Source organism: Mustela nivalis (assembly GCF_964662115.1).
Source record: "Mustela nivalis genome assembly, chromosome: 6".
Classification (NCBI taxonomy): Eukaryota; Metazoa; Chordata; class Mammalia; order Carnivora; family Mustelidae; genus Mustela; species Mustela nivalis.
Genome location: NC_139025.1, coordinates 62,483,653 through 62,502,209, shown reverse-complemented (window position 1 = coordinate 62,502,209; position 18,557 = coordinate 62,483,653). Strand labels below are relative to the sequence as shown.

The following is an 18,557-nucleotide window of genomic DNA, read 5'->3' as shown; positions in this document are numbered from 1 at the left end:
CAGAGACTCACAGGAACAAACTTGACCAAAATTAGTGTGAGAACCTGAATTAAAACATATTTCCTGGGCCACCTGGCTGGCTCAGTCAGTAGAACATGTAACTCTTGATCTCAAGGTCATGAGTTCCAGCCCCATATTAGAGATTACTTTCAAAAATTAAAAAATAAAATCTTTAAAAAAAAGTATTTCGGGGGCGCCTGGGTGGCTCAGTGGATTAAGCCGCTGCCTTCGGCTCAGGTCGTGATCTCAGTGTCCTGGGATCGAGCCCCGCATCGGGCTCTCTGCTCAGCAGGGAGCCTGCTTCCCCCTCTGTCTCTGCCTGCCTCTCTGCCTACTTGTGATCTCTCTCTCTCTGTCAAATAAAATAAAAATAAAATCTTAAAAAAAAAAAAAAAAAAAAGTATTTCGTGTGAAGCCTTGCTGGCTCAAATGGTTAAGCATCTGACTTCAGCTCAGGTCATGATCACAAGGTCCTAGGATTGAGCCCCCCGTCAGGCTCCTCACTCTCCTCCTCCCCGCCTCCTTGTATTCCCTCCCTCTGATAAATAAATAAAATCTTTAAAAAAAAAAAAAAAAAAAAGTACTTCCTGGGCACCTGAGTGGCCCAGGTCATGATCGCAGAGACCCAGGATGGAAGTCCCACTTTGGGCTCCTTGCTCAGCCAGAAGTCTACTTCTCCCTCTGCCTCTGTTCCTTCCCCTACTCATTCTCTCTCTCTCTCTCTCTCTCTAATAAAATCTTTAAAAAAAGTATTTCCTGACTTTACTTCACTCTATCATATCTCTATGAGAATATCGGGACTCTGAGTTTCCTAATGTTTTGGAAACAGTTCCTTCTTTTCAAAAGCACCAATGCCTATGATGCAATTTCCTCCAAGCTGTCACTAATGATTTTTATACTATTAATACAAAGAAGAAAGAAAGGAAAAACAACACATCGGTTGCTGGAAACAGAAGTTCCAGAACAAATGGGGGTGCAAGAGGCAGCAAAAGGATTTTTAAGTCTAAGGGTGGAGGGTGAGGTTGCTTTTCCTCACCAGAAATTTCTATTTACTGTGTTAATTCACTACATTTAGAATACCGTTACTACACAATCCTTTTAGGGAAAGACCTATATTAATTACTCAAAATACCTGGCAATATTAACTCCATGTAACTGTAACAGTTACTAAATACTGTCACTCCATACTATAAGGCAGAAAGTAAATAGGGGCACCTGGGTGGCTCAGTGGGTTAAGCCTCTGCCTTCGGCTCGGGTCATGATCCCAGGGTCCTGGGATGGAGTCCCGCGTCGGGCTCTCTGCTCAGCAGGGAGCCTGCTTCCCTTCCTCTCTCTCTGCCTGCCTCTCTGCCTACTTGTGATCTCTCTCTGTCAAATAAATAAATAAAAATATTTAAAAAAAAAAAAAAAAGAAAGTAAATAAAGATACTTCTTAGCAAAAACAATATAGACAGAAGCCAGGAAATAGTTTCTAGTTTAATCACACCACAAGTACAACCAAAATAAAAAATAAAAATAAAACTGACAGAAAGATTACTTATAACTCCAGAACATTTTAATTCTAAAGAGCTTTAATATATAAAAAGCCCCATAGTTTCCAAATGCCCCTCAAAAAGGGAATGAATAATGAGTCCCATCAGAGCTGGGGAAAAAAAATTTTAAGGGGGTGGAAAGATGAAGGCTGACAATCATTCTCTTTCAAAAAGATCAACAATGTGTCCTCAAATAACCGCTCAGAAGGAAAAGAACTGTCCGTATTTGCCTTACATACGGTATTGGGCAATTAAATGACAACTTAGCTATTTAAGAATGACTTGCTAAAACATTGAAAAAATGAAAGACTTCATCCTTGTCATAGACTGCAACTTCAGTGGAACATTCGGTGCACATGACTGGGTGGTAGAGTTCTTCTGCTTGTGCCTCTGCTGGCTCTGCAGCATCCTCATGGCTGGACCTCATCTTCTTAGGGCCTCGCCTTTTCTTCCTGTTCTCTGGGATTTTGTATCTTAGAACCTCCTCTTTGTTGACAGAACAATTCATCACAAACATTGCTCTATACTGAGTTTTGTAGGATTCGTGCCTAAGAGGAAAATGAAATGAAGAATTTGGATTTATGTTCTATTTTAATAGGTTATCCATTTAGATTTTTTAAAAAATTTTACTGAAGTATAGTTGACACAGTGTTACATTGGTTTCAGGTGTACAACACAGTGATTCAAGAAGTTTGCACACTACTATACTCAACAGAGCAGTGCAGCTACCATCTGTCAACAATGCTATTACAGTATCACTGTATTTTATCCCCATGACTTATTCACTCCACACCTGGAAGCCTTTATCTCCCCCATTCCCCTTGACTCGTGCTGGCCATCCCCCACTGTGCTCCCTTTCTGGCAACCATCAGTTTGTTCTCTGTAATTATGGGCCTGCTTCTCCTTTTCATCGTTTATTCATCTGTTTTGCTTTTTAGATTCTACGTATAAGTGAAATAATATAATATTTGTCTTTCTCTGACTTAATTGAGCTTAGCATAATACCCTTTAGGTCTATCCATGTTGTCACAAAAGGCAAGACCCTCATCCTTTTTATGGTTGAGTAATATTCCACTGTGTGCATATATCACAGTCTATTCATCGATCAAAGCACACTTAGGTTGTTTTCATATCTTGGCTATTGTAAATACTACAATACACACAAGGGTGCATATATCTTTTCGAATTTCAGTTTTCACTTTCTGGATAAATACTCCGTACTGGAATGACTGCATCACTGGTTATTTCTTTTTTTTTTTTTTTAAGATTTTATTTATTTATTTAACAGAGAGAGATCACAAGTAGGCAGAGAGGCAGGCAGAGAGAGAGGAGGAAGCAGGCTCCCTGCTGAGCAGAGAGCCCGATGCGGGACTCGATCCCAGGACCCTGAGATCATGACCTGAGCCGAAGGCAGTGGCTTAACCCACTGAGCCACCCAGGCACCCCTCACTGGTTATTTCTATTTTTAATTTTTTTTTTTTTTAAGGAATTTCCATGCTGTTTTCTACCATGACTGCAGCGATTTACCTTCCCACCACCAGTACACGAGGGTTTCCTTTTCTCCACATCCTGACCAACACTTTTTAATTCTAGCCATCATGACAAGTGTAAGATGGTATCTCACTGTGGCTTTAAGTGCATTTCCCTGATGATTAATGATCATCTTTTCATGTTATCTGTTGGACATTATAAGTCTACTTCGGAAAAACATCTATTCAGTACTCTGCCCATTTTAATCAGATTATTTGGGTTTTCAGTGTTGAGTTCTATCAGTTCTTTACATATTTTGGATATTAATCCTGTAACAAATAGATCACCTGCAAATATCTTCTCCCATTCCATGAGCTGTTTTTTCATTTTGTTTATGGTTTCCTTCACTGTGCAAAAGATTTTTATTTTGGTGTAGTCTCATCAGTTTATTCTTGCTTTTTTTTCCCTTGAGAAGACATATCTGAAAAAATGTTGCTGTTTTTTTCCTTGCCTTACTGGGGAAATGGCTGATAGCAAAGAAATTCCTTCTTATTGTTTTTTTTCTAGGAGTTTTATGGTTCAGGCTTCACATTTAGGTCCTTAATTTATTTTTGTGTACGGTGCTACAAAGTGGCCCAATTTTCCCAGCATCGTTTATTGAAGAGACTATCTTTTTTCCCCACTGGATATTCTCATCTCTCCATGTAGTTAAAATTTTTTTAAAGATCTATTTTTTCGACAGACGGAGACCACAAGTAGGCAAAGAGGTAGGCTGCGGAGGGGAGGGAATTGGGGAGAGAAGCAAGGATCCCTGCTGAATGTAGTTAAAATTTAAAAACAAAAAAAACTTACTGAAATATAACCAAAATAAAAACATGAGAACAAAATGGGAAATTTAAAGAAATGTTAAATGGGGTGCCTGAGTAGCTCATTCGGTTAAGCAGCTACCTTCGACTCAGGTCATGATCCCAGGGTCCAGGGATCAAGCCCTGCACTGGGCTCCCTGCTCAGTGGAGAGCCTGCTTCTCCCTCTCCCTCAGCCTGCCACTCTGCCTACTCATGCTCTCTCTCTCTGAAAATCTTTAAAAAAATAAAATAAAATAATGTTAAGAGCTATTTTAAGAACAGGAAAAAACTTATTAATAGAGAATAGTTTAAAGAATGAATATATCCGGAGTGCCTGGGTGGCTCAGTGGGTTAAAACCTCTGCCTTCGACTCGGGTCATGATCCCAGGGTCCTGGGATCGACACCCAAATCAGGCTCTCTACTCACCGGGAAGCCTGCTTCCCTTCCTCTCTCTCTGCCTGCCTTTCTGCCTACTTGTGATCTCTGTCAATTAATTAATTAATTAATTAAAATTAAAGGGGTGCCTGGGTGGCTCAATGGGTTAAGCCTCTGCCTTCAGCTCAGGTCATGATCTCAGCATCCTGGGATGGAGTCCTGCATCAGGCTCTCTGCTCAGTGGGGGCCCTGATTCCCCCTCCCCCTCTGCCTGCTTCTCTGCCTACTTGCGATCTCTGTCAAATAAATAAACAAAATCCTTAAAAAAATTAAATTTTAAAAAGTGGTACTATTCTTGTCACCATTTTAGTAAAAGCTACAGTTTTATGAAAGCTTAAAGAGCTTCCAACTTTACAATGTCCACTCCTGGCTTTTCTCCAGCAGTCTACAGAATAGATAATGCTTCATTTGTTCTCCTCATATACTCAATATTCTCCTACCTCTTTCCCCACCTAATAAGTTGGATTTTTCTCCCCTTAAACCTCATGCAACAGAAATATCTATCTGGCTAAACACAGCAAACTCAAGTATACTTTCATTAGTTCCAAATGTTGATCTCCACCACTAACACCACCCACAAAGAATTTAGATTATGCAAGCTGGTACTTCTCCAAGTAAGATTATAAAAATTTCATTTATACTCCACTGGACTAGAATCCTGTATTAACATGGAACACAGTTTTTACCAAGGCTGATTTCTATCTGTTACATTATGGAACAACTTCTTTTGAGTACAGCAACTCTGTAATAATATGTAATATTATTTAGCAACTCTAAATAATAACATTTTACTTTTTCTACATTCCATAAGTATACTCTGGGTTGTCAACTTATACACAAAAAGCACAAGAGTTCATTTGGAAAGCACAAAATTTAATTGCTACAGATGATCAAAAACCTCAAGCTAGCTTATAATAAGGTGAACCGTATCTGGCTATTCATTAGTACCTAGAACAAATCCACCACCCACAGTACCACTTAGTTTTGGTTATATATATATATAATATATACATTTCATATATATATATATACACACACACACACACACACACACACACACACACACACACATTTTTTTTTTTTTTTTGAGAGAGACAGACAGGAAGGGAGAGAGACAGAAGGGAGGGAGAGAGAGAAAAGACAAGAGGAGTAGAGGGAGAGAGAAAATCCCAAGGAGGCTCAATGCCCACCACAGCCCAATGCAGGGCTCAAGCCCACACCCTGAGATCATGACCTGGGCTGAAATCAAGAGTCAGATGCTTAACTAAGGGAGCCACCCAGGCATCCCAATGACATGACATTATATGTAGGAAACTGAAGACTGCACAGAAAACTACTAGAGCTGATAAACTAATTCAGCAAAGTGGCAGAGTACAAAATCAACACACAAAAATCTGTTCATTTCTATATATGAGCAATGAATGATCCAGAAAGAAAAACAGAATAGAAGTTACCACAGGCTGGGGTGGGTAGAGGTGGAGAATGGGGAAATTTTGTCTAATGGGTACAAAGTTTCTGTCTGGAATGACAAAAAAAGAAGTTCTGGAAATGGACAATAGCTGCACAATACTGTGATAGTAGTTAATGTCACTGAATCGGTCATTTAAAATGGTTAAAACAGGGACACCTGGGTGGCTCAGTTGGTTAAGCAGCTGCCTTCGGCTCAGGTCATGATCCCGGGGTCCTGGGATCGAGTCCCACATCGGGCTCCTTGCTCGGCAAGGGAGCCTGCTTCTCCCTCTGCCTCTGCCTGCCTCTTTGTCTGCCTGTGCTCTCTCGCTCACTCTCCCTCTGTCTCTGGCAAATAAATAAATAAAAAATCTTTAAAATAAATAAATTAATTAATTAAATGGTTAAAACAGGGAACAAAGAGTACCCCTCTCACCACTCTCACCTATTCAACATTGTCCTTTAAGTTTAGCCAGGGCAAAATCAGGCAAGAAAATGAAATCAAAGGTATCCAAATAGGAAAGAAAGAGGTACAACTGTCTGTTTGCAGATAACATAATCTTTTAAACATAAAATATCACAGACACCACCAAAAAAAATGTTAAAATAAATGTAAGGAGTGCCCTGGTGGCTCAGCTGGTTGGACGTCTGCCTTCGGCTTGGGTCATGATGCAAGGGTCCTGGGAACGGGCCCTAAAAGGGGCTCCCTACTCAATGGGAAGCCTGCTTCTCCTTCTCCCTCTGCCACAGTCCCTCTTGTGCTCTCTCACTCTCTCTCGCAAATAAATAATATCTTAAAAATAATAATAAATAACAAAATAAAAAATAAACATGAAATTCAGGCAAGTTTCAAAATACAAAACCAATATACAAAAACCTACTGTGTTTCTGTACATTAACAGTAAACTATCTGAAAAAGAAATTAAGAAAATAATGCCATTCATGATGCCATCCAAAATAATAAAATACTTGGAAATAAACTTAACCAAGGAGGTGAGAGATTTATATACTGTAAAACATTCATGAAAGAAACTGAAGAAAACACAAGTAAATGGAAAGAAATCCCATGTGCATGAATCAGAGAACTACCATAATTTTTTTTAAGACTTTATCTATTTATTTGACAGAGAGAGAGAGAGATCACAAGTAGGTAGAACAGCAGGCAGAGAGAGGGAGAAGCAGGCTCCCCACTGAGCAGAGAGCCCAATGCGGGGCTCAGTCCCAGGACCCTGAGATCATGACTTGAGCTGAAGGCAGAGGCTTAACCCACTCAGCCACCCAGGCGCCCCAAGAATTACCATTATTAAAATGTCCACACTACCCAAAGCCATCTTAGTCAATGCAATCTAATCAAAATTTCAATGGCACTTTTCACAGAAATAGAAAAAACCCTCAAAGCCGTATGGGATCACAAAAGACCCCAAACAGCCACAGCAACCTTGAGAAATAACAACAAAGTTGGAGGCATCACAATTTCTAATTTCAAACTGTACTACAAAGCTATAGTAATCAAACAGTACAGTTTGGGCATAAAAACAGACTCACACACCAATGGAGCAGAACAGAGAGCCCCAAAATGAACTCATGCATACATGGTTAACTAATACTTGACAAGGGAGCCAAAAATATGCAATGCCAGAAAGATAATCTCTTCAGTTAGTGATTTGGGGAAAATTAGATATTCACATGCGAAAGAATGAAACCGGACCCCTGACTTACTCCACTCACTAAAACTAACTTGAAATGAATTAAAAACATAAATGTGAGACCTGAAATTACAGAACTACTCAAAGAAAACACAGGGGAAAAGCTCAATATGGGTCTTGACAATGACTTTTTGGATAAGCACAGCAACAAAAGCAAAAATAAACAAGTGGGACTACATCAAGCTCAAAAGCTTCTGCATAGCAAAGAAATCATCAGCAAAAGGAAAAGGCAACCTATGGAATGGGATAAAATATTTGTAAATTATGTATCTGACAAAGGGTTAATCCAAGAAACTCATACAACTCAACAAAAAGTAAAGTAAAGCGGGCGCCTGGGTGGCTCAGTGGGTTAAAGCCTCTGCCTTCGGTTCAGGTCATGATCCCAGGGTGCTGGGATTGAGGCCCGCATCAGGTTCTCTGCTCAGTGGGGAGCCTGCTTCCTCCACTCTCTCTGCCTGCCTCTCTGCCTACTTGTGATCTCTGTCTGTCAAATAAATAAATAAAATCTTTAAAAAAAAAAAAAAGTAGAGTAAAGCAAAAATTGACAACCAAAACAGACATTTTTTCCAAAAAACGATACACAAACGGCCAACAGGTACATGAAAAGGTGTTCATCATCATTAATCATCATGTAAAAATGTAAATCAAAAACTACAGTGAGGGGGCGCCTGGGTGGCTCAGTGGGTTAAGCCGCTGCCTTCGGCTCAGGTCATGATCTCAGGGTCCTGGGATCGAGGCCCGCATCGGGCTCTCTGCTCAGCGGGGAGCCTGCTTCCTCCTCTCTCTCTGCCTGCCTCTCTGCCTGCTTGTGATCTCTTTCCGTCAAATAAATAAATAAAATCTTTAAAAAAAAAAAAAAAAAAAAAAAAAACTACAGTGAGGTATCACCTCACAACTGTTAGAATGGCTATTATCGAAAAGACAAGAGAAAACAAAAGTGAACCCTTTTGCATTACTGGTGGGAATATGAATTGGTATAGTCACTCTGGAAAACAGTATGGTGCCTCCTCAAAATACTAAGAATAGTGGGGCACCTGGATGGCTCAGTCAGTTAAGTGGCTGCCTTCGGCTCAGGTCATGATCCCAGGGTCCTGGGATCAAGCCCCACATCAGGCTCCGTGCTCAGCGCCCTCTCCCTCTGCCTGCTGGTCTGCCTACCTATGCTCTCTGTCAAATAAATAAAACCTTTAAACAAACATTAAGAATAGAACTACCATATGATCAAGCAATCCTACTTCTGGGTATGTGTCTGAAGGAAATGAAATCACTATCTCAAAGAGATATCTCCATCCCCACCTCAGCTAGGTGATCAAGTTCAACATTAACAGTCATAAATCTGTTGATTTTTTTGTTGTTGACAGTCTGTGCCCTTGATATAATATAATGAAAACAACACTTTACCTTTGTGGTCTTCTCCCCCCAAATCTACTGCAGCTTTACTCATAACAGTCAAACATGGAAACAAACTAAGTGTCCATACACAGGTGAATGGATAAAGAAAACATGATGTATAAATATAATAGAATATGAAAAAAAAAAAAAGAAGGAAATCCTGCCATTTGTGAAAACATGGATGAGCTTAAGGGCATTATGCTAAATGAAGTAAGTCAGACAGAGACAAAAAATTACTGACCTCACTTATATATGAATCCAAACAAAATGAACTCATAGAAACAGAGAGCAGATTGGTGGTTGGTGGGGGAAGGGTGGATGAATGAAAACAGTCAAATGGTACAAACTTCCAGTTATAAAATGAGGAAGGTCTGGGGATGTAATAAACAGCATGTAGTTAACAATGTTGAACTACATACTTGAAAGTTGCTAAGAAAGCAGATCTTAAAGTTCTCAACACACACACAAAAAAGGTATAAATGTGAGGTGATAGATGTGTTAACTTACCTTATTGTGGTAACTGTTTTGCAATACATGTGTATACCAAATCATCATGTTGTACACTTGAAACTAACATATAAACAATGTTATATGTCAATTACATCTCAATAAAGCTAGGAAAAGAGTCTAAAATTTTAAATGGTCTAGTTGACAATAAATTGAATATCCAAATGATGTACTTTTTTTTTTTTAAAGACTTTATTTATTTATTTGACAGAGATCACAAGTAGGCAGAGAGGCAGGCAGAGAGAGTGGAGGAAGCAGGCTCCCTGCTGAGCAGAGAGCCCGATTTGGGGCTCTATCCCAGCACCCTGGGATCATGACCTGAGCCAAAGGCAGAGGCTTTAACCCACTGAGCCACCCAAGCACCCCTGATGTACTCTTTAATGTAAAAATTTTAATGGCTAAAATGATAAATGTTATATGTATTTCGTCACAAATTTTTTTGAAAAGAGTGTCTTTGACAGATTATGTCATTCTATAACATACATGCAGTTTCACTGAATCCTTGTCAGCACTGATAAGTGCTTTATTAGAAAAACTACTTATAACAGAAATACATATAACCAAAATTATTTGTATAAAGATTAATCATGTAGCAGCAAGGATATGTGAGGACAGAACTTTATCAGAATTTCTAAGTATAGGGGTGCCTGGGTGGCTCAGTCAATTAAATGTCTGCCTTCAGTTCAGGTCATGATCCCAGAGTCCTGGAACTGAGTCCCGCACCAGGCTCCCTGCTCAGAGGGCAGCCTACTTCTCCCTCTCCCTCTCCCATTCCCCCTGCTTGTGCTATCAAATAAATAAAATCTTAAAAAAAAAAAAAATTATTAAGTATATACCTCGAAAGTCTATTCCTGATTTAAACAAAGACCACCAAATTTTTTTTCGTTTTGTGTGTGCATGTGGTCAGCCTTTATTCGTTACCTTTGGCAATCAAGACATAGTGTGGTCATGCAGGCAGGGCAATTCAAGACAGCATCACTATTTGGAACAGGCTGCTGTTGATGATGTGGCCTCTGTATTCCAAAACCATGGTAGCTACAACAGAAAAAGAAAGGTTGGTGGGGGTAGTGAAAGAGACATATATTAAAGCCAGATCCTGATTCTTTTTTTCTAAAGGGCTCCACACCCAACATGGGGCTTCAACTCACAACCCCAAGATTAAGAGTCACATGCTCTGGGGTGCCTGGGTAGCTCAGTGGGTCAAGTGTTGAACTCCTGATTTCAGCTCAGGTCATGACCTCAGGGTTGGGAGATTGAGCCCTATGTCAGCCTCCACTCTGGGCATAGAGCCTGCTTAAGATTCTCTCTCCCCCTCTGCTTCTGCCCTTCCCCACCTGTCTCTCTCTCTACCCCTCTTAAAAAAAAAGTCACATGCTCTACCAAATGAGATAGCCAGGTGCCCTCAAGATCTTGATGTCTAATGCCACTCTCCAATAAAAGAAACTAGTACTCCTGAGAAAAATGGCTGATTCTAGGAATAGGCATACGAGATGAACCTGGAGCTTCCTGTACTGCCAGAAAGTAAGGAAGTGCTCAAAAACAATGAAGCAGGTATGTCAAGGGGTCACAAAAGTCAGCTGAAAGAGTTCCCAATGGCCAAAGCTGAAACAATTAGAACAAAATAAAGCAATATTGGATTATAACCCAAAGTATAAATAAATACCTGAGTCTACACTGATATGAATGAATGAATGAACGAATGAATGAACAAACGAACAAAGGGCAGGATGAAGAACAGACAAATCTCCCGTATGAAAGAATAATTTATGAAGATATTCTCCCCTCAAGGAAGTGGAGCATAACTCCCCACTCCTCAAGTCTGGGCTACACATAGTGACTTCCTTCCCAAAGTACAGTATGCAAAGGAGGGGTGGAGAGTTAACTTTACAGGAGGAAACCTGACAAACAGTTCCTCACCAAGGTAACCAAGATCAACATTAACAATCATAAATCATGTTGACAATATGTGCCCTTCATTACAATGTGATGAAAATGGCACTTTGTCTCTGTGGTCTTCCTCACCAAAACCCATAATCCCAGTCTAATCTATGAAAAACATCACACATTCCAATAGAGTGGCCTCCTACAATATACCTGACCACTACTCCTAAAAACTGTTAAGGTCATCAAAACCAAGGAAAGTCAGAGAAACCGTCAACAGCAAGAAGAGCCTAAAGAGACATGACAACTGTAAGTACCTGGTATCCTGGATTGGCTCTTGCAATAAAAATTACATAGCAGGTAACGAAGAAATTCTGAATAAAGTATGGACCTTGGTTTATAGTGATATATAAATACTGGTTCCTTAATCGTGACAAATGTACATATTAATCTAACATGTCAGTAATAGGTGAAACTCTTGTGTGTGTATGTGTGTGTTATTGTGGGAGGATATACAGGAACTCTGTATTATTGGCTCAATTTTTCTGTAAATCTAAAACTGTTCTAAAAAATAAAGTCTCTTGAGTGGCTGTGTCAGTTGAGAGTCCAACTTCCGGTTTCGACTTGTGACTAGTGGTGGGACTGACACAGCATCAGGCTCCACACTCAGCAGGGAGCCACTTGAGATTCTCTCACTCTGTCCCTCCCTCATCTGCGTTTTCTCTCTCAAATAAATTAAAAAAAAAAAATCTAAATAAATAAAGTCTATTAATTTGAAAAACCTAGCAAAGCTACATTTTAAAAGCAAGCATGTAAGCTCTAAGTACTTTAAGATTTTTGTCCATTTTGTTCTTTGTTGTATTTCAAGAATCTAGAACAGTGTCTGGTACATAGTCACTGTTCAGTGAACATTTGCTGACTGAAAAAGTATAATACGAATCTACTTATGAAGGTACTAAAGTATAAAAGCATATGTTTCTGAAAAGGGAGTTATGGTAAACGCCCAAAAACCAAACAACAAAAGATAAATTATTTGACATTACTTCCCAAACTCTTCAAATGTCTCTAGGGAAAAATACTGAAAATATGTGGTACTTATTTATAACTGTTGTTATATCCCTCCAATGCTTAGCAGATTTCAAAACCCAAACCTAAGAAAGTAACATATTCATTCAACATATACTTAATTGAGTGTCCATTTAACACAAAGTGTAAGATGTCTGGGATGTGGCAGTGAATAAATAAGACTGCCTCCATGACACTGAAAACGTAGTCAACTGATTATTTTAAGTTGGTTTCTGTAATCTTAAGTTGCAATCATTCCAACTACCGCTTGATGCGGGAATGTGAATAAACCAATAAAATGTTAATTCTTCTCAAGATATATATATAACAAAAGGTGAGCCTGGTTGACTCAGATGGTAGACTATTTGACTCTCAATCTTGGGGTCTTGAGTTCAAGCCCCATGTTGGCGACAGAGTTTACTTTAAAAAAAATTTTTTTAAAGATTATAAAACGATGACAGATGCCTGGATGGCTCAGTTGATTAAAGATTATAGAATGATGAAAATACATTCCATCTTACCTCACTGAACAGAATCAAGAGCTACACTGTAATCTCCTTAACTATCTCAGTATCAATCATGGCATTCAAAATGTTCATTTTGCACAGGGGGTAATCAAAACACATTTATTTAATAAATACAAAGGGTAGTTGGAGGAAGTGGTACTTGGGTAAAACTTTGAGAAGGAAAGAAGGAAAAATAACAAAGAACAAAGTGGGAGACTGGAGGCTAAAAGGTAAGGTACAAACACCCAACAATATCAAACTCTCTCTGGACTTAAATATACTTTATTTATGGGTAGCCTGGGTGGCTCAGTGGGTTAAGCCTCTGCCTTCGGCTCATGTCATGATCTCAGGGTCCCGGGATCAAGCCCCATGTCGGACGCTGCTTGGCAGGAAGCCTATTTTCCCTTCTCTCTCTGCCTCCTCTCTGCCTACTTGTGATCTCTCTGTCAAATAAATAAATAAAATCTTTTTTTAAAAAATACTTGATTTGGGGCGCCTGGGTGGCTCAGTGGGTTAAGCCGCTGCCTTCGGCTCAGGTCATGATCTCAGAGTCCTGGGATCGAGTCCCGCATCGGGCTCTCTGCTCAGCAGGAAGCCTGCTTCCTCCTCTCTCTCTGCCTGTCTCTCTGCCTACTTGTGATCTCTCTCTGTCAAATAAATAAATAAAATCTTTAAAAAAAAATAAATACTTGATTTATCTTTTGTTGTTCAGTTTTCAAGAGTTTACCATCCCGGCCCCTATTACCTTAGCTAAATCAAAGCTTCCTAGAATGGGACTCCAGGGTTTGCATTTAATTCTTCCCAGGCGATTCTGAAGCACAGCCAGGTGAGGGAAGCACTGGGTAACAGCAGTATACTGCCTAGCTTTTAGTTGTATGACAAATTAGCCTTCATAAACTCGAACTGAAAAACAAGTATGGCCATTTCCTCTTGGGATGATGAAAATGGTTTGAAAAATAGAGGTAGGAGTTGCCTAACACTGTGAATATACTAAATGCCACTTGATTGTTCACTTTAAAACGATGAATTTTAAATAAATTAAATGGAGGCGCCTGGGTAGCTCAGTGGGTTCAAGCCTCTACCTTCAGCTCAGGTCATGATCCCAGGGTTCTGGGATCGAGCCCCACATCGGGCTCTCTGCTCTGCGGGAAGCCTGCTTCCTCCTCTCTCTCTCTCTGTCTGCCTCTCTACCTACTTGTGATCTCTGTCTGTCAAAAAAAAAAAAAAAAAAAAATCTTTAAATAAATTAAATGATTAATTTTATATTATGTGAATGTCTCCTCAATTTAAAAAAAATCTAACTTGTGGGGCACCTGAGTGGCTCAGTCATTAAGCATCTGCCTTCAGCTCAGGTCATGATCCCAGGATCTAGGATGGAGTCCCATGTCAAGCTCCCCACACAGTGGAGAATCTGCTTCTCTCTCTCCCTCTGCCACTCCCTGCCCCCCCAGCTCATGGTCACTCTAATAAATAAAATCTTTTAAAAATCGAATCTGTAAATAATTAAAAAGAACAAGTCAGGTGTAAAATGTAACATCCACTCTTTATCCACATAAATGTTTACTCTCCAAATAATCTGAAATTATGTCTATTTGAAAAAAGTCAGCATTATTTCTTCAATGGAGAGACTGACTATAGCAGTTTGAATTCAACAACAGTTTTTTAAAAATAAATTACCTGACAGGTGCCTGAATGGCACAGCCAGTTAGGCATCTGACATTTGGTTTCAGCTCAACGAGATTGGGCCCCAGTCAGACTCCATTCTCAGAGCAGAGTCTGTTTAAGACTCTCTCCCCAGGGCACCTGGGTGGCTCAGTCAGTTAAGCATCTACCCTCAGCTCAGGTCATAATCCCAGGATCCTGGAATCGAGCCCCACATCAGGCTCCCTGCTCAGCCTGGAGCCTTGCCTGTCCCTCTCCCTCTGCTGCTCCCCCTGCTTGTGCTCTCTCTTCTGTCAAATAAATACACCAAACTTATTCTCTCTCTCGCTCTCTCTGTCAAATAAATAAATAAATCTTTCAGAAAATTTTAAAAAACAAGTAAGTTATCAGAGTGAAATCTGCTGGTAATTTTCAAAATAAATAATTCAACAGTTTTCTTCCAAAATTCTTTTTTTAATGTATGTCTGTATGAACACAATACACATAAATTCAAAATGTGAACACAGAGATGCCCAGGTGGCTCAGCCGGTTAAATGTCTGCCTTTGGCTCAGTTCATGATCCCAGGGCCCTGGGACTGAGTCCCACATCAGGCACCCTGCTCAGCGGGAGCCTACTTCTCCCTCTGCCTGCCACTCCCCCTGCTTGTGCTCTCCCTTTCTCTCTGACAAATAAATAAACAAAATCCTTTTTTTTTTTTTAAAAGATTCCATCCATCTACTTGAAAGACAGAGACCACAAGGAGGCAGAGAGGCAGGCAGAGAGAGAGGAGGAAGTAGGCTCCCTGCTGAGCAGAGATCCCGACTCAGGCTCAATCCCAGGACTCTGGGATCATGATCCAAGCCGAAGGCAGAGGCTTTAACCACTGAGCCACCCAGGTGCCCCTAAATAAAATCTTTTTTTAAAAATGTGAATGTAGTAAAAAACATCTCTTAATCATTTTTCTCTAAAGATTCTAAATATTAAAGTTAAGTTCTTACCCTCTTCTCTGTGCATCAACCCAGGCCTGATCTCTGTTATCTTTTTCAGGATCATATAGTAACTCATCATTTGTTGGAATCCTGTGTCGCTTTTTCTTCTTCTTCTTGGTCACCTGTGCTAATTTTTAAAATGTTACGGATATGGCTAGGTATCAGGTCTAAAGCACACACTTCTATAATACAGAACATAGAATCTTCAGCTACATTTTTTTTCTATGTGTATTTTCCCCCCCAAAATTTTTTTAACTATTTCTCCAAATAAATTTCTTGTCCAATTAATAAGGCATTAAAATGAAAATGACAGAGGAAAAAATTGTTTCTTCACTAAAAATATACTGTTATCTCAAGAACTGTACTCAAATAATAAGAATTCAGTCTCAGAAAGACCAACATAAACCAAGATCAAAAACTTCCTGATGTTAGGGCGCCTGGGTGGCTCAGTGGGTTAAGCCGCTGCCTTCGGCTCAGGTCATGATCTCAGGGTCCTGGGATCGAGTCCCGCATCGGGCTCTCTGCTCAGCAGGGAGCCTGCTTCCCTCTCTCTCTCTCTCTGCCTGGCTCTCCATCTACTTGTGGTTTCTCTCTGTCAAATAAATAAAATCTTTAAAAAAAAAAAAAAAAAAAAACTTCCTGATGTTATAAATTCTCAACAAGTTCCCATATATAAAATACTACTGAAATCAGAATAAAAGTATTTCAGGGTACATGGGTAGCTCAGTCAGTCAAGGGTCTGCCTTCAGCTCAAGTCATGATCCCAGGGTCCCAGGACAGAGTCCCACATGGGGCTCCTTGCTCAGTGAGGAGCCTGCTTCTCCCTCTGCCTGCCTTCCCCCTGCTTATGCATGCACTCTCTCACTCACTCTCTGACAAATAAAGAAGTAAAATCTTAAAAAAAAAAATCAGGGGCACCTGGGTGGCTCAGTCAATGAAGCATCCAACTCTTGATTTCAGCTTGCATCACGATCTCAGGGTCATGAGATCAAGCCCCGTGTCAGGCTCCATGCTCAGGGTGAGGCTGCTTGAGATTTTTCCCTCTCCCCCTGCCCCTCCCCTGACTCACGTAAGCAGGCATGTGTGCACACAGTCTCTCTCTCTCAAAATAAATAAAGAAAATCTTTTTTAAAAAAAGTGAAAACCCACTATGGTTATCTACATGCACTAGACTCTTAAAATTTCCTTAAATAGGTTAACATTTAGGTAATAATATATAAAAATAGGGGCGCCTGGGTGGCTCAGTAGGTTAAAGCCTCTGCCTTCGGCTCAGGTCATGATCCCAGGGTCCTGGGATCGAGCCCCGCATCAGGCTCTCTGCTCGGCAGGGAGCCTGCTTCCTCCTCTCTCTCTCTGCCTGCCTCTCTGCCTACTTGTGATCTCTGTCTGTCAAATAAATAAATAAAATCTTTAAAAAAAAAAAAAAAAAAAAAAAATAATATATAAAAATATAAAATTGTTTCTTGGAGTGCCTGAACGGCAGTCAGTTGAGCATCTAATTGTTTACCATATAAATGTGTTACTTGTGCATTTCAGCATAATTACTGATATAATTAAATCAGTTTTAACTCTTATTATGTTTACCTTTGCTCTGATTTTATACAAAATCAATTCCAGAGAACAGAGAAGCCGATAAAAAAGCAATGAGTTAGAAAAATTTCTGCAAAATATAAAGTATTATAAATTTCTATATTTTCTGTAAAAATAATATTATTAATTATTTGCAGGTATGAAAGCAAATGTTGCTGTACTAAGGAACCTTAAGAAGGGGGCCAAGAGCCCTGAAGATGTTAGGACTGAGCTGGGACACACACTCTCCTTTCTCCCCAATATGCCCATGCAGTGCCCAAGCAGCACCCCTGCCGGTCCCATGTCCTCATATGTGCATTCGCATCCGTTCTTATTTATCAATTCCTGCTTTTGTTTTCACATCAACAGCCTAGAATTTTTTTTTAAGATTTTATTTATTTATTTTACAGAGAGATCACAAGTAGGCAGAGAGGCAGGTAGAGAGAGAAGGGGAAGCAGGCTTCCCGCTGAGCAGAGAGCCCGATGTGGGGATCGATCCCAGGACCCTGAGATCATGACATGAGCCGAAGGCAGAGGTTTAACCCACTGAGCCACCCAGGTGCCCCAACAGCCTAGAATTTCTAAAAGATAAAACTCGGGAGGGGGCGCCTGGGTGGCTCAGTGGGTTAAAGCCTCTGCTTTCGGCTCAGGTCATGATCCCAGGGTCCTGGGATCGAGCCCCGCATCGGGCTGTCTGCTCTGCGGAAAGCCTGCTTCCTCCTCCTCTCTCTCTCTGCCTGCCTCTCTGCCTACTTGTGATCTCTGTCTGTCAAATAAATAAATTAAAAAAAAAATCTTTAAAAAAAAAATAAATAAATAAAAATTAAAAAAAAAAAAAAAACTCGGGAGGCAAAATCTAATATACAGTAATTGTTAAGCTTTTTTTTCTATAAAATATAACCTCTAAATCTGGTAAACATGCTACTTACCTGTTTTGTCTTCATCCTCAGAATCAGAATCAAAATATATATCATCATAGTACTTTGTCAGAGCTGTTCCAACTTTTCCAGTTCCCGAGGAAGACCCTATTTACATAAGAGCAGTTTAGAGACTAAACCATATACAACTGACAAGAAAAAAAACGCAACTTACTCTTCCATCACCTCAAAGTAATTATCAACTCATTCCCAATCTCATTTGGATGAAAAAATACTTTCATATCAATGACTTACGGAATTTCTATGCCCTATGCAATTACAGAGAACTGTAATTGTTACAGTGTAATGAAGTGTTCCAAATCATGAGAAAATTTTTCTCTCCCCCTTCTCACAAATCTTGAATTAGATTTTACTGAATTACAAAATAGCCTATTTCCAGGTTGCCACCATACATATCTCTACCTCTCAGCCATGTGGTACACTGTTAAGAACAGAAAATAAACATCTCCTACACGACTTTAGGGGAAAGAGGATAAGAGCCCTAAAGAGAGGCAGGGGGCATGATTCAAGGACACACTTTCCTCTCCCAGTTGTGCCCAGCACCTCGACTCAGACTATATTCACAAGCCTGTGTCCCTAATTCCTCCTCTTAATTAACATCTGCTTTTGCTCTTATTGTTATTACTATT

General features: G+C 39.9%; 1 protein-coding gene across 2 annotated transcripts in view; it reads right to left on the bottom strand.

Moving 5' to 3' along the window:
• Window positions 1-1,457: 1,457 nt before the first annotated feature.
• The window catches only part of EAPP (E2F associated phosphoprotein), a 30,177-nt gene continuing 13,077 nt past the window's right edge, over window positions 1,458-18,557 (bottom strand). Inside the window, exons 4-7 of one of the 2 annotated variants that reach the window (XM_082737840.1) lie at window positions 17,920-18,015; window positions 15,431-15,548; window positions 10,260-10,373; window positions 1,458-2,080 (exon numbers count right to left, since the gene is read on the bottom strand). In XM_082737840.1, coding sequence (XP_082593966.1) covers window positions 1,804-2,080; window positions 10,260-10,373; window positions 15,431-15,548; window positions 17,920-18,015 — 605 coding nt within the window. In that variant the 3' untranslated portion in view covers window positions 1,458-1,803. Of the gene's footprint in view, window positions 2,081-8,998; window positions 9,203-10,259; window positions 10,374-15,430; window positions 15,549-17,919; window positions 18,016-18,557 lie in introns of those variants that run through there. The other variant, XM_082737841.1, reaches the window with a different exon arrangement.